The 24372-nt window shown below is 38.4% G+C and overlaps 1 protein-coding gene across 1 annotated transcript in view; it reads left to right on the top strand.

Annotated features, from left to right (window-relative positions):
* The window catches only part of TSHZ3 (teashirt zinc finger homeobox 3), a 64175-nt gene extending 47403 nt beyond the window's left edge, over positions 1-16772 (top strand). Inside the window, exon 2 of the mRNA XM_030457973.1 lies at positions 12021-16772. Within this exon, the coding sequence (XP_030313833.1) occupies positions 12021-15220 (3200 nt within the window). The 3' untranslated portion in view covers positions 15221-16772. The remainder of the gene's footprint in view (positions 1-12020) is intronic.
* Positions 16773-24372: the final 7600 nt, after the last annotated feature.

Here is a 24372-nt window from a genome sequence, read left to right as displayed (position 1 = left end):
CATAAAGTATAAGATAGACATAACTAAAATAAGTTTCTACTGTGGGTGAAAGGTATTGGTAGTTAATGTGAATCCTCACAAAGCAGCTGAATTGCAAATTACAATCAAAGATACAGAAAAAAATGTCTGCTTGGTAATGCTTTTTGCCATAATCAAATACAGTCACACAAGGAGTAAAGGGCTAAAAGAGTGGCCAAAGACAAATCATCTGCTTGCGCTTAGTTTGAGACTCCTGCAAAGCTGTTACTTGAAAATACCTACATTGGGTGCAGGAACAAGGAGATTGCCATCTTACATGTCTATTTAGTCATTGGTTATATTATTCAAATGTTCTGTAGCTATACTAGCTGAAATAGATGCCCCTTCCTGATACACAGATAGATATTACATCATTGCTGCTGTAATATTCTGCTGCAAAAGGACTTTTAAAGGATTTCTAATGATAATGAAAATATTCTGATACAGCATTAAGGATTTTGCTATTGAAATGTGTTTAATGTAAATATGCTGTCAGATACCCTTCAAGTAATTGACAAGAGCAGATGATTAGCAGTGTTCTCAATAGTGTTTTTGCATAATCTTACATTTTGACAGAACTCTTCAGCGGCTTTTTATTGTCAGTGCTCTGCAATCAGTAATACTTTTTCCTTGACATTTACTTTGTCATTATAAATCTTGTAAGCGGTCATTTAACTTGTTCAGTATGCATGTAAGAATATCATTACTAACACATTTGAAAAAATGTCTTCCTGTTGAGGAACTATTGTGAAAGTAAACTTGAAAAAAAACTAAATGAAGTGGGTTGATGAGTGACTTTATGAAATAAGTACCTGTCTGTGAGCAGCTTCTTGCACATTTCAAGGATGATTTCAAAATCACTTTCTTATTGAACATTCTTGTAAAAGTCATCAAATTCACCACAGTTGTTGGATTTTTTAAAAATCTGATATTATTTAATTTAATACTATTGTTCAGTTATGATCATTTACATCTAGCTGACCCAAATTAAACTCTTATGATCCCTAAGCATTCATAATCACATACTGCATGTAACATTAATAGTCAATATAATAAACCTTCATCTTTATTGAAGCATCTCTTGTTTCTACAGCAGTTCTTTAATCTATCTCAATAGATTTCTAGTGTACAGCTCATATAGATTTGGTCAGTGACAAGGGTTAGAGTAGTCTTGTAGAACATTTACTTGTAGCTGTGAAAAGCCCACATTCATCAGAGGATTAGGTCGATCAGATTGTACCGGGATCAATGGGAGGACTGTGTGATCCCTCTTAGGCTGTAATGTGTTCACCTTCTTTGGAGAGAATTCACATACACACACATTTCTCTGTCTTAAAGCCATTTATCTCAGAATGTCAAATTGCAATAATTAACCATTATTGATCTTAAATTCAATTAACTTCATTAACACAGGTCACGATGAGGGTGCTTGTAAGGGAAAGACTCTTGACAAGTGTCTCGTCTTATATGACATTGAATGTTCACAATTGTGGCTATAAACTATTCATACTGTGCTACAGGAACATCTTTTGAAAATGGCAAGAGTTTGGTTGGTGGCTCTGCAGTGATATTTTAATCCCTTCCCTCTCATCTTCTAGTTCTCCTGGTTTTCCAGCAAATTTTCTATTCAGGAGTCAGCGAACCATTTGTTTCCAGCACATTATCTTAGTGTGGTGTTACAGCAAAACCCACCTATTCAAATACCCTTCACTTCAATAGCTAGTGCTAAATAGAGACTCATTTACAACAGTGTATATTAGTGTAGTTAGCAAATGAGTAAATCAGTGCTTCTTTTTGCTATACATACAGAGCAAGCTGGGGCCATCCAGTAGCAGTAATCCTTAGATCTAAGCTCTGCTATCTTCAGGTCCTGAGATTCATATTGCAGTTAGTAGTTGTTTTTCTTAAATGAGGGCTGGATAAAAACTGTGAATGGACAGAAAGCTTTGTTGGTCCACTGTGAACTCTTTTTTTTTTTTTTTTTTTTTTTTTTTTTTTTTGTGGAGAAACTTCATTATAAGTGTGTGTTCACAAAAGCTGAAATTGTGATTGAAATAATTTGGATTTCTCCTATACCATTCATACAGTTGTGTGGAGTTTATTGTAAGGAGCCTCTGCAACCAAAATAGCTATTTAAAAAGAGTTCAGTGGGAATTTTCAAGTTTGCAAGAAAAATGAAGGATCAGGTTGACGGTCTTTAGATATGTTTTGAATGTCACTGTAATATATTGAAGCACTGGAGGTGAAAACTTGATTTCTAAAAAACTTCTCAATTAAGGCTGCAGCTCCTGAGAAGTATCTTAATATTAGTATAGCTAAACACAGATAGAAAGCCAGTGTTCCGGCCAGTGTTTCTGTCTGTAAAACTTGTAAGATGTGGTCAGATTAGGAGCAACCAAAGATGTGGGAAGATTACAGAAAGATATAATTTTTTTCTTATTTTTTAAAAAAGATGCTTACCCATAATCGGAAGACTCTAGGAAATGTGGATAAAGAGAAATGCCAACATCAGTTTTGCTCAGAAACAGATTTCTGTGACAATGACATGGTCATTTTGTCACTACATTTGCTATTTTCACTCCACTATACAAAGCATTTACTGAAAAGAGGCAGGGCAGAAGCAGAATGGTTTGATTACTGCATTTAAAGAAACTAAAGTTCCCTTACAACATCTGTTTGCTCAGTGAAGGATTATAATAATTAAGAGCTATTAGAGCCATATTGAGAGCTTTTATGCTCATGCCTGCTTATCCTGGAGTTGGCTGTGAATCTTGTATTAGTTTGTTGAATGCCCTGTGTGCTTTTCGGTGATTAAAAGATGCCACCCAAATGCTTGTATCAAGGAGGGATTGTGTCACTGTGTGTTTTAGCACCTATTCATACAGAGAATTTTGGCTTTTTTTGATAGGGACTTATATTAAAACAAAAGCAAAAACATACAAAACCCCAAATATTTTTATTATTTGGGGATTCTAGTAAATATTTTTGCCTGTTTGAGGAAATGTGAGTCTGTGCTTAGAAAAATTCTGGAAACTAAAACCCAGTTTATTTCCCTATTCAAAATTGGGATAAAAGCATAACATGAAACTGTTTTCTCTGCTAATGAGCATTTATTTCCCATTGTAGTATGTGTTTGCATGGAGTGGGAAACTCTTCAAGTCTGTAGTACTTCACACCAGGCAACTGTCTTGGAAACCCAACAGAAACCCACTTTTGTTTTACTTTGAGTGGGTCACATTTATTCACGATGAATAATTTATGGAGCAAATGTAGGTGTTCTGTTTCGTTTTTCCTTTTGCTTATGCATATACTGATTGTATTTGTTAAACGTATGTGAAAGTTTTCACTCTATGGGGTTGCTCATGAACTGTTAACTTAAATAGTTTGTGCCTGGCTATTGAGTCCCTGGTGGGGTTTCCCTTTGGTTGGCTGCTGACCCCTTCTCATCCCTATGGATCGTGAGGAATTTTATGCTCCTTTGACTGATGTTAATTTGTAAATTGGGTGTACTTGGAGGGAGGGCATCCTTTGCCCAGGAATGTGGAGGGGTGGGGAGGGTAGGAAGAGGAAGGTGCTACATGAAGTGGGGACACTGAGACCCTGAGCTGACAAACTGAGAAGCAGGTGGGAGTTACCAGTGAGTACTCACAGTCCCTGTCGCTCATTTGCCTTCTTGATCTTGTCTTGATAGTACTTGTGAAAGGTTATCTATGTGGTGACAAGGCTAAGAGGATTTTTTCTCCTTTTTCAGCAAGATCAGCCAGAAATTCCAGGCTTACACTCATAGGGGCTGTTAAAATCTCTACTTCCCCAGGGTGCAAAGGGGGAAGGAGATTGATTCCACGAAACATGATAGCAAGGGAGGTCCTTCTGTCCATGGAGTCCATGACGTTTCTCAGCCCTTCCTCTCGATTACTGTGATCCTGCATTGCTTCTGGTAATGAGCTGTTCCCTAGCTTCCAGACAGCTGTAGTTTCTTTGTCTTTGTGTGACTGCAAACTTAGGACAAAACCCATAAAAATCTGTTTTTCCTGACCAGGTAGTCTCTGAACTGTTACTCCTATAAAGTTTCTCATAAGCATGTCATTCTGACTATACCATCGTGAAATCTGAAGGCAAGTTTTATATGAGGAAGTCTCTTTAAAAATCTACGCATAGAACTGCTTTAAAGTTTTGGGGTTTTTTTCTAATCTTCAGATCCCTTCTTGTAAAAAATTTCTTGTAGAAGGTGGCAGATGAACTCTTCAAGTGAGACAGATCCCAGCTCCTCAGACAACCCTACCCATGGAGGAGTACACTGCAGTGTGAGGCTCATGTGCTCTTCTCCACATTAGAAAGAGGTGATTTGAAATTTCATGGGTTTATAATTTTAAGAAGACTTCAGAAAAACCCTGCTGAGCAGGTTGAATTCAGGGAGCCTAGGCCCCAGGCAGAAATCAAGGCAGAGCAGAGCTTTGGAGGAGAGAGGCATGATCCATCATGTTACATCTCCAGCACAGTTCTGGTAGAACAGGCATTCACAGCATATCTGAACTTCTGCCTTGCACTAGGAGCAAAAAGCTCTTTGGAGGAGACTTGGGACAATAATTCTTCTTCCTTAAAAACCTTTCCTGTTTTCATCATTGTGAAAAGAAGTTTGCTGGCAGTCTGCAGGTTCAGCATTTTTTGGATCCCTGCAGCTTGGCTCACAGGAGATTTGTAACTCCAGGCTCTTTGTTGCACATAGTACGTGTACCTGTGGGTATTTTGCTGGGGATTTTTATCTTTAATAATTGTTTAAGGTGAAAACTGGCAATTATTTTCAATTATACGCATACACTGTACTACCATAAACACACTGTGATGAAGCAAAGAAACAGAAACACAAACTTAAACCTTCTTACATTTTGTGTAAATAGCTGTATTACATATATTAACCTAGAGGAGTTACTGAGGAGGAGTTATTTTTTAACTTCTTTGGATTTCTAGGTTTGCAACTATAAACTGTGGATAAGAATGTTTCTTCCACAGGATTGCTGTGTAGAATAAAACAGAAGCTTTTGAACACCTTAGTGTTCAATAGTGCTAAGTTGTTTCAAAGCCATCATTTAATGTTATGGCATCTTGGTTTTCAGGTGTATATTTAATGAAGGAAATATATTGATGGGAGGTTTGTGGGGGAATCTCTCATTTAATAGACATCTGAACAGTATTCCATTTTGGAAGAACAAAAACCTCTCTTAACAGAGTCAGTAGCAATTTTTGAATGCTTTCTCTCTTCATTTGTAAGTGACCTGTATGATACTTTTCATACAGCAGTGTCAAGTGAGACCTAAATCCTGTATCCTCCTTTAAAAATTCAGAAAAGCCAGGGGAATATGGAGTACTGTGACATAAGGAAAAGGTGCCTGCTGTAGATTTGCTTTGTTCAGCTCTAGATGACCCACACTTTAATGACGCACGAGCTTGTTTCTTGTTATTGTCTCTTCACTGTGTATTCTTGTCCATGTAATTCTCAAGTCTTAACACTTACAGTTGATTTGAGCCCTCTGAAGTTGCTCCAAATGTAATACCAGTCCAGGATGCTGGATTAGAGCAGCTGGCCAGCTTCCTCTGGCTGAGTTCTGAGCTCTCTGTGGCAGACAGCTGCAGTGTTTTCATGAAGGAGCAAACACAAATATCCTTCAAAGTTTCTCCTACCTAAGGATAGCCACCCATTGGATTGGATTCTATGTCACGTCCAGCCACAGATTCCCCATAACTTAATACTACACTCTTATTGGCATGAAAAGGCCACAGATTTACCAACATACAAAAAATCCAGCTAAACAAGCATTAATTGTGCACATCATATCAAATTAACATATTAAAAATGAATATTTTTGACCTTGCCAGTGGGCAGAATAATTAATCCTGCAGCAGGACTGTACTGCAGTGCGAGGTACCCGCGGCTGCAGCCGACTTGCAAGAGAAGTGCTGACCCCTCCGCTTGGAAATAACATTTCTCTCCTATAATAGACAGTCCTGCCTCTATGAAACAGAACCTTTGACCTTTCTAACAGGAATAATGTCCCTGTCAAGGTGCTGGGTAATCAGTATTGCCATGCCCGTTTAGAGACAGTGTTGTCATTTGCCACTCTTGTGAGCAGGGCAGCCACTGCTCCCTTCCTGTGCTATCACCTGATCTGCTGACGGCTCTGCCAGGCACTGAAGGCTCAAATACAATTGCAGTTACATGTGAATTATCAGTCAGTCTCAGTATAGAAATAGCTCATGTTGTGGGTGAAATGTTTGCCTTTCTTCCTGTAAGTAGAAGGCCTGTGGAGTGGGAGTTTTCTAACAGACTAATATAATTCTTTTATATGCTTTCATTTGCATTAGGTCTTTGATTGACTCCATGCACCGGGCTGGATTTCTCTTGCCTTTGTTCATTAACTTTGTGAGTAAGGTTCACTGGCACAGTCACATCATTGCTGTGCTGCTGGGTCTCTGTTGGCTTCCTCTGGACCTGTGTTCTGTCTGAGCCCCCTCTTTGCCCCCTCTCTGGTCCCACTGAAACTGGGGACTCTTTGAGGTTTCTTTCATCAATTACTTAAATCTTTCCTAGGTGGCTGATGTCTGCTTTAAAGCAGAATGGGAATGATCTTTAGGAAAAGGCTCTGTGCTGTGGCAGGAGCAGCCCTCTCAGCACTGTCTGGGTCCTACTCCCTGCTCCATTTGATGTTCTGTTCTGATCCTTTTTTCCCTTTTTCTTTTTGACTGGGTATGTAATATTCACCCTGTAAGCATTGGGAGCATTCCTACTTCTAGTCCTTTTCTACTGTTCTCTTTTTTTTCAAGTGTGAAATGCAGATGGGTTCAGGATTTTAACAGGGTTGAGAAGATTTTTTTTTTCAAGATGCACTCAAAATTAGATGGTTCAGGAAATGACCCTTAGCATTACATGATGATTTCAAACCATGCATAAATAAGTATATAGTTGGTTGTGGTCTTGGATTTTTTTTTTTTAATAGGAAGCTATTTGGTTAAAGCCCAAATATTTCCAAGTAACTGAATGGTTTTAATAAACTTCTGTAGTTAAGCATTTTTTTCATGTGCGAGGAATATTTGAATGTTTTGGTACTTTTTCAAGCAAAGGGCTTATATACTAGTTTAAAAATACCCCAGTAAGCTAATTAAAATAAAATTAAAAAGTCTTGGCATGAAAACATAATTAAAACATGACATTTCAAAAGTATCAAAATGAAATATTTGGATAGATCCAAACCAAAATACATGGGCACGACTGCATTTTTTGGGAAGTGAGAATTGTGCTATTAATTGGGTTTTGGAGACCAGTAAAATAGACATTTAATGCTATGGTTTAGTATTTCCAAATAAACTGAAGGAGGTGTGTGGATGTTGCCATGGTAGGGATGAAAACCATATGATGTTTCCATCTTTCTGCTGAAGGGAACCTCTGTCAGCTGGAGTTTGATCCAGTCACTGTTGTGCTGACTGCAGGAGGTTGCTGAGTTCAGGTCAGGCATCAGCACAGGAACATCAGCCAGGCTGTTGTAGCTACTCTGCTCTTGTATGGTACCTCTCTGGTGTCTGTGTAGAGCCTGGTGTATGAGTTTATTATTGTATATACGATATGTAGATCATTTTGGGCAGTGATGGATCACAGTTTATTTCCACTGGCAAAGAAGTGATCCATAGCTCAGTTATGAAGGTAATTGTCTCTTGTGCAGAAATTAATTGCATTATACCACAGCTCAGTGTTATGTATTGATATCAAATATGTTAATTTCATTATTGCCTAGCAGTTTAGTTAATAATTATAAGAAATATTAATGAGGGAGCTTTCTGTTCTCGACCTCTCTATGGTTGCATCCGTTTGATATCCTCACCTTCTCTAGAAAGTGAGGGCCACACCTGGGCACCATTTTACATTTTTTGTCAAATATTATATCACAGTGACACCATTGGTTAATTTTCAGGCAGTTTTCTGTGGGTGAGAAGTAGACTAAAACTTTTTTTGAAAATTGTACATTTCTTTTCTTCTTTGACTCTGGAAAACAAAAGAAGAGAAAAAAAGGAGAACCTAGGATCTGTCATTTCCATTCTTGATAACTTCTTCTGCCATTAGAATTTCCTTTACAGTTTTTTTTTTCTCTCCTCAGACTTCTGTCAAGGCTTTGAAGAGCAGTTTTACAGATGCCCTGCTGCTTCAAACATTTATGCTACACTTGAAAAATATCAAACCACGAGTATTTTTTTTTTAATAAGAAGGAAATGGCTGAGTAAAGATGACCCGGAGATGGTGTTTCTTAAAAACCAATCTTTCCACTAGGCAGTGGATCTCAGAGAAAATTTTTTCACCATCACATCCTGATTTTATTCTCCACTTTCATAGTCTTTTTGCTCTTCCTGTAGGTACTCAGCCAAACAAAAAAGTTCCTTTGCTGTGGGTGTCCTTCTCCTTCCTTCTACTTTAATGAAGCTGTTACCTTCATCTGTACTCAGGCAGAACATAGATCACCTCTATCCCCTGAGTAAGATCTGGTGGGACAGGGAAGGATCAGAGATTCTCTTGGCTGCAGATGGGCTCCTTTTCATGGGTTCCTGCATTGAATCCATGCTAGTGTGGGACTCAAGTTTGATCTTAATCCTCTCTTCTGTCTGGTAACAGTTTCATAGAGTTTTCTGAGAAGGAAACAGCCACTGTAAAGCAACATGTAGTAGTATTGCAAAACTTTTGACCATGCCTCGAGTCTGCCATTGCTGCAGAATTTGCTGGGTTGCTTTATATTTTCTTGAAGGCAAATAATTAGGTGACCAGCCCTTTGAATAAGGAGTTAGAAGCTACTGGCATAAATGCTAGTTTAGGGTGGTGTTTTAACTCTTAGGCTAAGATATTTCTCTGAGCACTCTCATCTCTTGCATAAATACTTGGTTAAGGATGTTGGGGGGTAATGTCAGGGTTCATCCCTCCAATTCCTTTTGCAGGGGAATGAGCAGAAGGGGTTGCTCAAACTGCCAGTTTATTGCTGGGTTAAATTCCGTACTGTCAGCTGTGCCTCATTTCCCGCACTTCTGGATCAAAGGCTGATGTTACAAGTTGCCTTCACAACTTGAGCTTAGGAAGTAGAACAGCTACAGAGGAGGCAGCTCCTGGTTAACACGCAAATATGCTTGATAGTTGGTGAAAAGGGCAAAGAAAGCATGAAAGGTAAATAGATTTACATTTAAATGAGCCTCATGCTGGAGGTTTTCCCTAATGTAAAAGTCAGTCTCTAAAAAACCCGTGCATGTGACAATACAAGTGTTTCAGTCCAAACAAAATTCATAAGATTTCGGCAGTAAGGGAAATAAAAATGTAAAGAAAAACAGACTAATTAGAGGCTTGATTTGGTGGCTCCAGTCCCTGGGAGGAGTTTTTCCATGGTGTGCAGGATCAGATCCCAGAGCTTTGTAATGTGATGTGGTGGTGGAAGTGGTGGTGGTGAGTGAGCACATGCTCACATGAGCATTCCATGGGCAAAAAGAGCAAAAGAGAGGTACAGTTACAGAGTGGTGTGCTGTCTCAGCCCATCACTGTGAATGAGATCTTTTTAATTCAGGCAGAATGGCAATAACCCTGGGTTTTTCTTTACCTTGTAAAAAAGGGAATTCTTCTCTGGTTTCACAACAGAGACATAGCGCAGGAGTTGCAAAATAAAAAACTGTTTCCACGAGCTGGAAAAGGCAAAGAGTGCATTTGTGTCTAAATCATAGAGTGCATGCTATCATTCCTTGCTTCCATTCTTCCTTATTCATATCACTGAGATATGGCATGATGGAGAGAAAGGTAGTTGACAGACAGTTGTTTACACATTATCGGTAGTTATTTAAAATTTCCCAGATTTGGAGAGTAATTTGCTTTGGTCTCCTTTTGTAAAGTTTTTCATAGTGTTTGGAAACATGATGGAACAAATAATTAGGATGAAAAGCAATTTGTACCTTCCATAGGGTAGTGAAAGTTTTGAATGAAATCCACCTTATTAGATTCTTTGTAATGGTTTCATTGCAGGTGAGGTGTCCTTACTACGAATTGTTGACATGACTGTAACATACATAAAATAATATTATTAAAAAGTATATTTTGAAAAAGCATAGCATAGAGCAAATCAGCACAGCTCTATTTCATTAGAGTACATATACCTGTTGGTAAAGTCTGATCTTTGTACCTCCATCTTTGAAGCATCTTGTAATGAAGTTTTTAAGAAATTTCTTTCAAACTGTGTTCTCCTCAGCATTAAAAACTGGACCCTTCCTGCATTAATTTTTTACACTGAAAATATCTGCACTGAAATATCTAGTCACTGCTGAGTATTGCTCTTATGTGATATGTTTCTACTTTCAAAGGTTTAACTTTTATTCTGAAGATAAGATTATAGCTTTACATGCTTGGAGGAAGATTCACTCCCATTTCATCCACGTGGGAGAAAATTAGTGAATATTTTGTATTACCTGAGTGAAGAAATACTCTGTGTGAAACTATAAAAGCCTGATTTCATTGTTACTTTAGCTGCTGTTTTGTCTCTTGTGTTTTCTGATAATTTCAAACACATTTTCCCAGACAGAAGTTTGCAAGGTTCAATACTGTGTATGTGATATCTACTACACTGTTCTCCATTTTTCAGTCTGTTGGTTATAGTAGGTCTTTTTGGAGTGTAAACTATTATCTTTGCAATATTGCTTGAATAAACAAGCTATAGATTACTGTATGTGTTTAAGATACATATGCTCATACATTCCAGATGTGTTGCAGAGAAGGTCAAAAGTCAAGTGTCTTCAACTATAGAGTCTTCTGAAAATGTGGGGGTTTTTTCTAAGTTTATAATTGTATTTGTAACATATTGCAAATAAGTTTTAAATTCCACTTAATTTGGAACAGTCATGTTCTATTTTTGCTTTCTTGCTTACCTGTAAACTAAGGCTTTATATAGAAATATACTATTTTGATTGGTTAATGATACCTCTCTTAATATTTCCATTGTTTTCTTGCCTAAAGAAAAAACATAGGTAGACTTAGTATATGTAGAATATATGCACAGAACCCCATGGGGAAAAAAAAATGTTTGCTGTCATTCCTCAAGTATCCTATTCAGGAAGAGAATCTTAGATTTACATCACCAGTTGCATTCCTAGAGGCATGGGGGAAGACAGGATCCCTGTTGGGTGTCCGTGTAGCTTATGCTGAGTAAATATTGACAAAGTAGTGTAAAGAGCAAACACTTTGACATTTGTAAGGTCCACTGGAAGGTCTTGTATATATTTATACAGCAAGAATGAGTCCAGCATACCAATTTTCTTGAACTAGCTCCTGACATAATTCTGCATGGGCTTTCTTGTTGAGAAGGGGATGTTTAAATGTGAATGGGTCATTTATTACACTGATATTGAATATCCACAAATTGCTCACAGTGAGTTGTTTCAAAAAGGTTGTGTCACCTGCTTTTACCATCTTCTCCTCTAAAATATGATACTACTACTAATGGTAACTTTAAAAAAATCTCATTTTTTGATTATTGTAACTGAGGAATTTTTTACTTTGTAGAAATTTTTTATGTTTGATGTACTCTATATTTATTAAAGATTACATCTCAAAACTGTAATGAGCAAAAAATGCTTGCTTAATTTAAATTGTGAATCTGTCTGTTGAGAAATGCATTAGGGGTAGGAGAAGCATAAGACATATTAATTGACAGACAGGAACTGCTGTCTCTGAGGTTGATACAAGTAATTTATTACTTTAGAAATGAATGCCACCTCCAGAATGTGCTTCATTAATTTCAAATTTAGTTTTAATTTCAAGCTGTTGCCCCTTGAGAAGAATAAGGTGGCAAATTATGTTTGAAGAGCAGATTTTTTTCTTGCTCTAAAGAAACACTAGATTTTAACTATTTAATTTTAAATATAAATACACTTTGGCTAAAACACTTAAGCACAAGTATGATCAGCAGAAACTAACTTATATTTTCTTCTCTTCATAATAGCCTATGTTTCAGACGAACTAAAAGCAGCAGCACTGGTGGAAGAAGATGTGGAACCCGATGAAAATGCAGTTGATGGGGAGCCTTCAGCAAAATATGCATGTCCAGAAAAAGACTTCAGTAAGAACTGCCAAAGCTACCAGAATTCTCCAGCAGCTGAATTTTCTAGCCATGAAATGGACAGTGAGTCACATATCAGTGAGACAAGTGACCGCATGGCAGACTTTGAGAGCAGCTCTATCAAAAATGAGGAAGAAAGCAAGGAGGTGTCGATACCACTGGAAGACTCTACCGTATCTGATAGTTTAGAACAAATGAAAGCTGTATATAATAACTTCCTCTCAAATTCCTACTGGTCCAATCTCAATTTGAACCTTCACCAGCCTATTTCAGAAAAAAACAATGGAAGCAGCAGCAGTAGCAGCAGCAGCAGTAGCAGTTGTGGAAGTGGCAGCTTTGACTGGCACCAGACTGCTATGGCCAAAACACTGCAGCAAGTGTCTCAGAGCAGAATTCTTCCTGAACCAAGTCTTTTTAGCACAGTTCAGCTGTACAGACAAAGCAGTAAGCTTTATGGCTCTATATTTACTGGAGCCAGTAAGTTCCGCTGTAAAGACTGCAGTGCTGCCTATGATACTTTAGTAGAATTAACAGTGCACATGAATGAAACAGGGCATTATCGAGATGACAACCATGAAACTGATAACAATAACCCCAAACGATGGTCCAAACCTCGTAAACGTTCTTTGCTTGAAATGGAAGGGAAAGAAGATGCCCAGAAAGTATTAAAGTGTATGTACTGTGGTCATTCATTTGAATCTCTTCAGGATTTGAGTGTTCACATGATCAAAACAAAACACTACCAAAAAGTGCCTCTGAAGGAACCTGTTACACCTGTAGCAGCAAAAATTATCCCAGCTACTAGGAAGAAAGCGTCACTGGAGCTTGAACTTCCAAGTTCTCCAGACTCCACAGGTGGGACACCAAAAGCAACAATCTCAGATAACAATGATGCACTTCAAAAGAATTCTAATCCTTACATTACTCCAAATAATCGCTACGGTCACCAGAATGGTGCCAGCTATGCCTGGCACTTCGAGGCAAGGAAATCTCAAATTCTGAAGTGCATGGAGTGTGGCAGTTCACATGACACTCTGCAGGAACTCACGGCTCACATGATGGTGACAGGACATTTTATTAAAGTCACTAACTCTGCCATGAAAAAAGGGAAGCCAATTATAGAAGCCCCAGCGACACCAACGATCACATCCTTAGTAGATGAGAAAGTCCAGTCTGTGCCACTAGCTGCCACCACTTTTACGTCTCCTTCTAATACACCTTCTAGTGTTTCTCCTAAATTAAATGTTGAAATAAAAAAAGAAGTAGATAAAGAAAGAGGCATTGCTGATGACAAAATGAAAGACAAAGAAAAGTCAAGTGAAGATGAGGAGAAGTATGATATCTCCTCAAAATACCATTACTTGACTGAAAATGACCTTGAGGAAAGCCCTAAGGGGGGATTAGATATATTGAAGTCTTTAGAAAACACAGTTACATCGGCTATAAACAAAGCCCAGAATGGCACACCAAGCTGGGGTGGCTACCCCAGCATTCATGCTGCCTATCAGCTCCCTAATATGATGAAGCTGTCTTTGGGTTCATCTGGGAAGAGTACACCACTAAAACCTATGTTTGGAAACAGTGAACTAGTGTCACCAACTAAAAACCAGTCTTTGGTGTCTCCACCAAGCAGTCAGACCTCTCCTGTGCCAAAAACAAACTTTCATGCCATGGAAGAACTGGTAAAGAAAGTCACCGAGAAGGTGGCTAAAGTGGAGGAAAAAATGAAAGAGCCTGAAGGAAAGCTTTCTCCAATGAAACGTGCAACTCCTTCTCCATGCAGTAGTGAAGTCAGTGAACCCCTTAAGACAGAGTCCTCCAATGATGGTGGCTTTAAAAGCCATCAGAACAGCCCAGTCCCTCAGCGAGATGGTTGCAAGGATAGCCCACCTGTAGAACCTGTGGAAAATGGGAAAGAGCCTGTTAAGTCCATTGTAAGTTCTTTAAGTAACAGCACAGCTATCATCACCGATCACCCTCCTGAACAGCCATTTGTAAATCCATTGAGTGCACTGCAATCTGTCATGAATATTCACCTTGGGAAGGCAGCAAAGCCATCTCTGCCCGCTTTGGATCCAATGAGCATGCTTTTTAAAATGAGCAACAGTTTGGCAGAAAAGGCTGCAGTGGCCACCCCACCTCTACAGTCCAAAAAACCAGACCACTTAGACCGCTATTTTTATCACGTCAACAATGACCAACCCATAGATTTGACGAAAGGCAAGAGTGACAAAAGCTGCTCTTTGGGTTCAGCGCTTTTGTCATCCACATCGACATCTTCTGCTTCTTCTTCATCTACAGTGACAACAGCAAAGACATCTGCAGTCGTGTCATTCATGTCAAACTCGCCGCTACGCGAGAATGCCTTGTCAGATATATCTGATATGCTGAAGAACCTGACAGAAAGTCACACATCAAAATCTTCCACACCTTCCAGCATATCTGAGAAATCTGACATTGATGGTACCACAATAGAGGAACCAGAAGAGAGTACACCAGCTCAGAAAAGGAAGGGACGTCAGTCTAACTGGAACCCTCAGCACTTGCTCATATTGCAGGCCCAGTTTGCAGCTAGTTTACGGCAGACTTCAGAAGGGAAATACATCATGTCAGACTTGAGCCCTCAAGAAAGAATGCACATTTCCAGGTTTACGGGACTTTCGATGACCACGATTAGCCACTGGCTGGCCAATGTGAAATACCAGCTCCGAAGGACGGGGGGAACTAAGTTCCTTAAAAATTTGGACACGGGGCACCCGGTGTTCTTTTGTAATGACTGTGCTTCACAGATCAGAACTCCTTCAACTTACATCAGTCATCTTGAATCGCATCTGGGTTTCAGGTTAAGAGACTTGTCCAAACTGTCCAGTGAACAGATTAACAATCAGATAGCACAAGCAAAGTCACCGTCTGAAAAGCTGGTGACGTCCTCTCCAGAGGAAGATATCGGAACTTCTTATCAGTGCAAACTTTGTAACAGGACTTTTGCAAGCAAGCATGCTGTTAAACTTCATCTTAGTAAAACACATGGGAAGTCACCAGAGGATCATCTTCTGTATGTTTCGGAGTTAGAGAAGCAGTAGCATTTGCTTTTGATTAAAATAACTGTAATTTGCTTTGAGGAAATCTGTCAAAGACGCCTTAAAGCTACTGTTTAGTTCTTGGCACATGTTCTTATTTTAACTCCAGAGTTGCTCTGGGCTGAACTGTTTTGTATAACTGTACAGTGTTTAAATAGAGGTGCATAATCAGCTGTTGTTACTGGTAAAATATGAAGGTTAAAATGCAGTGGTAAGTGTTTGGAACTTTGTGTAAATTGGATTTAGTTGCTGTGCATCCCTCTGATGCATCAAGCTGCATGCATTAACAGACAGTTTAATTAAGCATTTATAACTAATTCTGGTGCACTTTTTTCATGTGACCTAAGTGTGCTGGTATTTCTCACCCTATAATCTTTAGCCCTCTGAGTACTTTGAAGCACTTTTGCATTAATTTGGTAAAAATATATGGATATGTTTTTTTTTAAACCCTTACCAGCTTAGTTCCGATTACTAATATGAACCTCCATTTATGCAGAGGTGTCTCACACCTTGAAATTTAAAAATATAATTTTCACATTGAAACATAGATGTATATATTGTATAGATTTCAAAATCTCTTATAGAAAATGTGATTGTGCTTAATGCCATTTTCTTTTTTCTTCAGCTTTTTTAGCAACAGTGGGGTTTGTACCTGATAACCCCAGGTACAAACTGTACCTATATATAGTGTAAATTTCATTTTTTAGATCTAACATTTTTTCTTTTAACATCCGAACATTGTAAATTATATGATGAAAGATACCACAGATATCATTTATAAAGTATTCAGAAACATTATTCTTAAAGCAAAGTATGTTTTGTTGTGTTTTACTATACAGTACATCTATATTAATAGAGGTTCATGTTTAAATTATACATATTTATTAGTGTTGCTATAATTTGTTTTGTTTTGTTTTCTGAAACCGTCTGAAGAAACAGAAGCCACGGACTGCATTCCTGGCATGCATTCTAACTGTTTTGCACAACATGACTTTTAAAGGTATTTATTAGTAAAGAAATAAAATAAAAAGAGAAAATTCAAAATAAACTCAGTGCTCAAAGGGTTAAATCTATTTGAAAAACTTGTACTGTATTTCCTAGACATTGATAAAGCCTTTAAAATGTTTGTACTGTAATACTTTGCTTAAAAAGTTACGAGGCATTCTGTGATATAACCTCTTTTACTTATTTATAAGCACTCTTGGTTGTTATTTCCTATTGTAGAATGCCTTTTTATTTCAATTGGTAACTTTCTGTTTTGTTCTGCCTAATTATTCTCCCAAGATTCCATACTGCAGCTTTATCTTTAGGCATATGAAAGGTAACCCGTGGTTACCAGCACACTAAGTGATTCTGTTTGTCTCCATTTTTGGCAGTTAATTTGCAGAAGTAACTGACAGCTGACACCATATGAGAATCTATGTATAAAATATTGGCATGTAAACAGCACAGACACTGTAATGCACTCTGTGCCCTGTTTTGTTGTTGACAATGAAGCACCATTATATGATTCTTCATATAACCTTTTTTTCTACAGCAGCATTAAAATTGTCTTTTTGCTATAATTTTGTGTTGCGTTCACAATTATGTCTGAAATGTGCTACGACTAACGAGCACATTAAAATTAAATTGTATGCTATCTGTTTATGACTGAAGCTTGAGTAGGTTTCTTCATCTGCCAGGTGCTGGCAGTCAAAAGCTGCACATAAATCACTGGAGTTTTAGTGAACTTTAGCATTTAAAGAGCAGGGAAGCACTTATTCAAAGGCTGCATTAACAGATTATTTTTTTTTCCCCTGGAAAAGATAAATGAGCATTATAATGCCTTTTTAAAACGTCAGGTAAGGCTGACTGTGAAGATGGGATTTGTAAGCAACGTGTGGCAAAGCAGATAGGTGTTATTCATATGTGCTTTCAGACCCAGGCACTGGTACTCCCTTGCATTCTCCCTGAATATACTGAGCAGAGCCTGCAAGTTGCACTGGTGGGTATTTCACAGCTTAGAGAATCCCTTTCCACCTACCCAGCATTTTCCAATGACAGGAGTAGGAACCCGAGACTGCTGACTTAAAATAAACTTTGTGATTTGGAAGTGAGTCCTCTTAGGGCCCTAAATGTTGTTGTACAGCATTCACAGAAGACGGGGATGAAAAGAGGAATAAACACATGCCAAACAGAGGCAAACAAGCAGAAGCATTTATGTGGTAATGGCAGACTTACTGGTGTTGACAGGTCATCCCATCAAACCCACTGAAAAACAGCTTGCATTTCTGAGGCACCTATATTACTATGCATGTGAATCATGTCTCCCCAGTTAGGTGAACTCAGAGTTTGGTGATGGTTATATGGGAACCAAAATCACCATTTCAGTACTTAAGAATCACATTTTAAGGAATAACTGGTAACTATACAGTTATCTTTCTCTATTAAAAAAAAAATCCACTGTCTTCCAGTAAGCAGCTAAATAAATTTTTTCCTTCCTTCCATGCTTCCTTCCATCTTTCCTTCTGTCTTTCCTTCCATCATTCCTCTTTCCCTCTCAGAAATGTCATGGAGTGTTCTGTTCATTCTATAGCAAACACTGCTAAGCAGGCCTAGTGAATGGGATTAATGATTAGGACTCTGGGTTTTTTCCTCCTCTTTTGGCTCACAGTTTTATCTGATTTTAAGGTCATTTGTGTGTCAATGTTTATGGCCTCAGCTCAAATTCCCCCAATAAAAATTGCAGCGTGCCGTTTTGCTGGTTGACTGGATCATCCCAGGAGTCCCCCTTGCTTGCTTAGGAGAGGCAAGCTGAAGTCTTTCATGAAGCCTCCTGGGTGGCTTTTCACATTTTTTTGCAAACAGGTAATCTCAATCTAAATGCAGCCAAACTTTTTACCTTTACAGCAGACAATTCATCCTTTGCAAATTTAGCAGCTTAAATATAGTATTTGGTTGCAAACCAGAAATTCACACATAAGGAGACTGGCAGATTATTGCATATATTGTCAATCAATGTATTTTTAAGATGTGTCATTGATTTATAATAGTAACGCTAAAAGCTCTGTATGCAGTTATCTGGGACACAGACAGAGTAAAAGAGACTACAGAGTTTTTGCAGTGTTTCTACTTATTCTTAAAATATAGATAAGAGGTTGATGATTGCAAACACCAAATACCACTGATACAGCTGCACCTAATTGGTAAAAGTCAGTTCCTGGGCCTGATTTATCTGGTCTGAATGTGGAGTGAGGAGACATATTGAATAAGAATTCAGCAAGCAGCTGTGTCTGTTAGTGTGCACCAGAAATGACTTTTTAATACATTTTTAAAATGTGCTTGAAACTTTGCAAATGAATGGTTAGTCAAGATCTGCATTTCCCAAATTTATTAAAATAAAGTTCAGCTTGCATTTCAAAACCTCCAGGACTGGCATACCAATGTGCTTTCACATTATAAAGAATTTAGAGAATCAATGAACTAGAATAATGTTCTTTTCATCCATACACTGATATGTATATTGGCATGGTAACTATTAGTGCTAACTAAATCACCAACCTAGCTCTGTTAAGATAATTTTTTTGCTATTAGACAAATGTGAAGGTGTGGATGCAGGATTTTAAAATACACATCTGAGTTCTGACTTGTGCTTTGCATTTTATATTTTGTTTAGGAATATGCAGAGTGAGAGAGAAAACAAAATGCCTCAAGAAAGAGTTTAAAAATGAAATTGTGATGGGGTGGTAAGAGCCTTAAATCACAGGTGTATAAAGGTGACCCTGGTCTAACCCCACCCAAGTAGTGGCTTGTTGCAGTGTACTGTATATCTTCCAGCCATCACATTTACCCAGTATCTTAAAATAACATTTGTGATAAATGTGCAATTTAACTAATTTATGGTGCTATGATGTGCTCAGGGCTACATGCAAGATGAAAATCTTAAATGGAACTTGAACAGCTCACTTCACAACAAGAAATCAATATGCCAGATCTTAGAGAGCTGTTCACTGGAGTCAATGTTTAGGGAAAAAAAAAAGCAAAAAAAAAAAGTCCAACAAAAAAAGTCAGTGAATGTATCTTTAAGTTTTACTGAGTAAGAAATCTATAATTAACTAAAATATGACTTTTAAGCTAGAATAAGGAACTGTTTCTAAACCAATAATCTTTCTAGAGTCTTCGTTCCCTTTTATTTTGTACTAAAATTCATAGTACATTGTTGTAATTATGCAATTGCTTTTGTGGTGAACACTATGCATAGTTTTTTATCCTAACCAAGGGAGATTAGTGGTATCAATAGGGGAATTATCTGTTGCATTTTAATATGGCTGTGTACCTTTCTATATAAAGCTAGAGGCAGATATGACTGAATTTTACAACAGCAAAAAAATTTGTCTGTATTTTGAGATTTTTTTTTGACCTGTGGAAGCCAAAGAGGTGACTGTGAGGTGCCAAGTGCACAATGCACCTTCAGAGAGCATTATATATTTCTTTAAAAATTACAAATTATTGCACTTATTTTTGTCTCTTTTGACTAACTCTTTGTTACAGTACTATAGTGGAGCTTTGTTAGGAAGTCTCTGAACTGTCCTTTTAGGAAGGAAAAAAAAATTCTTAATACTTGACTGGACAGTTACCATTTCATCAGTGGAAATACAAATGTGTAACTCCCTTGGGTACTGCTAGTAAATACATATAATCTCCAGAAAAAAGAAAAAACAAAAAAAATCAAAAAACCCCACAGTAAATTCTCTTCTCCAGGGACTTAGTGCCAAGATGTGCCTTCCAGCCCTTGGTTGACCTGCTGTAGGTAAATGAGAGAATATGAAATAATTACGGTGCTGCCATCTCAAAATATGAAAGCAGCTCTGCTTTTCGGGGTGTGGTAGTAGTGAATTTTGTTCAGTTTCCAGTAATTACCCTATAATAATGAAAAGCTTGTATATGTTTAAGATTATGATACTCCAGCCCTCACTGACGAATATTTGCATAAGAATTCAATTTTTTTACCAGTGAGGGAAGAAAGAATCAGGGTCATTTACAGAAGGGAGCAGAATTATGTATTAATGCATCATTATACATGTCTGAAAGCCTTGGAATAATCGGTGAGGCTACAATCTGTTATCAGGCCTTGGTTTGGGGCAGTAATTTTAACTAAATGTTCAGCATGAAAAAGATTACCAAGTTTTACTAATACATAGCTCATTCTGTATTCATTAGCACATACACAAATACAGTGATTATGGTACATAAATTAGTTTTCTACATGTAAAAAACAAATCTTTCTTTAGTATCCAGCTTATATGTTAGGGTAGTGATGTTTGTTGATTTGGTTTTCAGCAGTATATTACAACATTTATGTGGTACACATTAAGTTCCTCAGCAGCTGTTGCTTGATTCACTTCGCCTTATTTATAGCTTAAAATGCACTTCTGGTTAAATAATCTTTAACAGAATTAAAATCAGATTTTTTGGGATAGATGGATATGTCTGGACCAGTCACCAAATTCATATATATAACCTTTATTAAATGAAAATATGCAACTGTAAATCATACTTAGATACTGATGTGCCTGTCTTTCATTTCAGGATGTTTAAAAGGTAAAATTCAAAATTACAACCTAAGGCAGCAGTGCTAAAAAAAAACCCTAAATTTTTACATAACAACATTTTCAGTGTATAACAGTTTTAAAATGCTTAGCCTATTTAGAGAAATAAATAATGTTGTAGTAGAGCAAGCAAAAAGAAGTAAAAAATGGCAGTGGCAGCCATGGCCCCATTTCCCAGTGGGACAGTGGGGGCAGGTGGTAGAGCTGGTCAGAGCTAATAGCAGCACCATCCATACCTAAGCAAAAATGATTATGTGCCCATCACATCACCTGCTGGGTATTTCTAGTGTCACATGAGGGTGAAGATGGGCATTTCTTCCCTGATAAACTTAAACTTCACAAGTGGCATACTGTAACTTTATTTATAACCAAATGGTAAGCTAATTTTCTTATTTCGTACCTCTTGGTGCCTGAATTAAGGACTTTGATCTCCAGGGAAATAAATTTCAAATGATTTGGCACTGTGGAAGATCCTATATTAGACCTGTCAGCCCCATTCCACTCCCTGTGGAGAACACAGTGTCCATCTTTTCTTTTTTTTTTTTTTTTTTTTTTTTATTTTTTTATTTTTTAAATACCACAAATCTAAATGGAGAGAGGATCATTTTTAAACTTTGGTATAAATTAACATGGAAAAATACTTCTTTATTAAGCCTCAACATATCACATTCATTCTTGCATGGTAGGAAACTGGGGACGTGTTTATAGCCATCATAATCGTGAGTTAGTGACCTTTCTTGCCAAGTGAAATGAAATTACTTGAAAATGGAATTCTTTTTAATTGGCGCATTTGAAGGTGGTGGGGAAGGAAGGGGATTTGTTCAAGTGTGTGTATGATAGAAAGCCTGGGAGGGACTGCAAGGAAAGCCTGAAGCCTGTGCTCAGCTCTGAACCTGTGCAGAGAGGGAGAATGAGGTAGGTGTGTCAGAAAGAGGAGTCATATTCTCTGCTTCTTTTTTCTTTTTTTTTTCTTTCCTTTTTTTTTTTTTTTTTTTTTTTTCTAAACTAGAGGTACAGTGACTGCAGTCACGCCTCAGTGACCATGAAACCGAGTCGGCAGAAGCTGAAGGACTCCGCTCCTGAAAGCCTCATCAGGACTTGTCATCGCTCTAATGAATATCATTTAAATTGCTTTGTATATTGGTGGAGTTTGGATGTCGATTTAATTTGTGCATGTGTTTGAGTTCTTCTGCTTGGCTAGGCTAACAGAGAGCAACAGCCTAATGAAAAGTGAGTTGGTGACAGCGTGATGAGCCCCAACCCAATCAAATGTGTTTGAAGGGCTGTTTTGACAGGGATCTTAAAAGTAGATCTAGAAAAGAGGAATAGTGCTTCAGTTCAGTACAATTGTTTCAGGCTGAGATTACTGCTTTTGATACCTTTGAATGGCTACAAATTTTGTGTGCATTCTAACTTACGATGAAACATGAAGTCCTCACGGGACTGTGTTTAGAATAGGCCAGAAGAACAGGTTCCCCCTATTAAATGTCTGGAAATTGTTGGAGTTAAAATACCACTTAAAAAAAAAAATAAAATTATGGAGGTGACCAGTAAATCACAAGCAGAAAATGGCTTAACCAGGGGTTACAGTGTGCATCTGCGATGTTTCCTTGCACAGGGCAGACAGGAAGCTCATCAGGAGATGAACACTGGAGGGCAGGGGCCGGGTGGTCAGGGCCAGCACTGGAGCAGCAGAGAAGGGCCAAGCAGATGGAGAAACTCTAAAAAATATATTACAGTGCTTACCAGGGACTGGGGATAGCCTGGGGACATGAAAACCTGACCAGCAATGACTGGTGCTTGCTGTGGAGAGGGAGAAGGGTGGGGCTGAAAGTCATTCTCTCCAGAAGGCTGTGGCTGTGGGGTATGGAGAGAGGAGGTTCCCTGGAGTACACAGCCTGGGCTTGCCCCCTGTGGCAGGGAAGCCAGACCTTCAAGGTGGCTGGGATGCTGCCCCCACCACACCATAAGCCTGTCTGGGTTGCAATGTTAGCAGCATAGACACAGTTTCCCAAGGTGGTTACTATAAGTCAGTAAAATAGCCCCAGCAAGCCTAGAGTAATTCTTCCCATCTCTAATAAAATGCCCACTTTTTGCCTCTCACAGATGCATTTGGACGATGAGGGAGAACTGTTTCCCAAACTGTTTCCCAAACAGAGCTGCTGTCAGAAGGGGGAAATAAGAGACTAGGTTTTTCCTATCTTCTCTGAGGGCTACAGATAGTAGCAGTACACATGGTAGCCTGTACTTCACAGGGCTTCAAAATGGGCACCAGAATCCTAAGCATTAAAAAAGCATAAATTTCAATTTTAAAATTTCATGTAAAAACCCAACAACAACAAAAGACCATAGGAGTCAGGTTAAAAGAAAAATCTGCTGTCCCGATACTCTTACATAAGAGTTATTTAATACATCAGATAAATTGTTCAGCAATGGTTCATGCAAACAGACCCTCTATAATTCTGCCAAAGTCAGTGAGATCAATGAGCTCTGGTGAATGAATGTGGCACTGACTACTCAAAAGAAAGCACCTAAGGGCAGCTGTAACTTATGCTGATTTCATAGCTCCCATGATTTCAAAATATATGAGATTCTCCAGCTTCCTCTGAACTGAATCCATGTATTACCCTCATGAGGTGCTTGCTCCTGTTTTGGGAGTGAACATGACCCTTTCCTTCTTCTTTGGCCCAGAGTTTGCAAATGCCATATGCTGCTTCTTTATGCAATAAGTGTTTTAATACGACCATCACCCCCAAGACAGACCAGTCTGATCTAATCAGTGATCTGTCTAATCAATATTTGAATGACAGGGCTTCACTATGTGTCTTAATTCCAACAAAAAAAAATTGGGCACAATATGAGAACACACACCAAAAAAATGAAAATAAACAGAATATGTGGTATATGTAACTCTCCAAGCAAGACACTATAGGATTTTAAAAAAGAGCACAGGTTCAGAGCATGTATTTGATTATTTACTGTTATAAACTAGGTATTAGAGAAGCACAGAGCACACGCTTGTACTTCTTTAGTAGGGCCTTTATTAAAAGCTCTAGAAGAGCTTGCAAGGAGGGAGAGATGAAAACAGTGGTCTTGTCAGCTCCGGGGTCTCATTAGTGCTTCTCAGGAAGCACTGAATAGGAGGCAAAACCACACCAACCCACAGGTGTGGGCACATTATAGTGTAAAAAGTTCCCATCCCATAGAAACCCTCTCTCCACAGGTGATTCTCCCTCTTAGCCTTTTTCCTGCACTCTGAAAGCTATTTTAACCCTTCTCCTGCTGCTTGCAGCCCAGAGCTCTGCACACCCCTCTCTGTAAGCATCATGCTCTGCAAACTCATTTTGCTCCTTGTCCTCCCAAACCCTTGCTATAGACCATTTGCTGTGTTTGCTTGCAAACCTGTTCAGACCTCTCAGAGGTTGTATGGGGGTGACAAATGCCACATCCAGCACCAGAGCACTGAGGCTTCTGAGCCACCTGTGTCTGCAGGGCTGTTCCCTAAACAGAAATGCTCTGCTGGGAATTCAGGCCACCTTACAAATAAAAGAGAAGATCTGGTGGCCA

Source organism: Calypte anna, chromosome 11, assembly GCF_003957555.1.
Source record: "Calypte anna isolate BGI_N300 chromosome 11, bCalAnn1_v1.p, whole genome shotgun sequence".
NCBI classification, from domain to species: Eukaryota; Metazoa; Chordata; class Aves; order Apodiformes; family Trochilidae; genus Calypte; species Calypte anna.
Note: the sequence above shows the minus strand (reverse complement) of the source record. Positions and strands in the feature narration are given on the sequence as shown.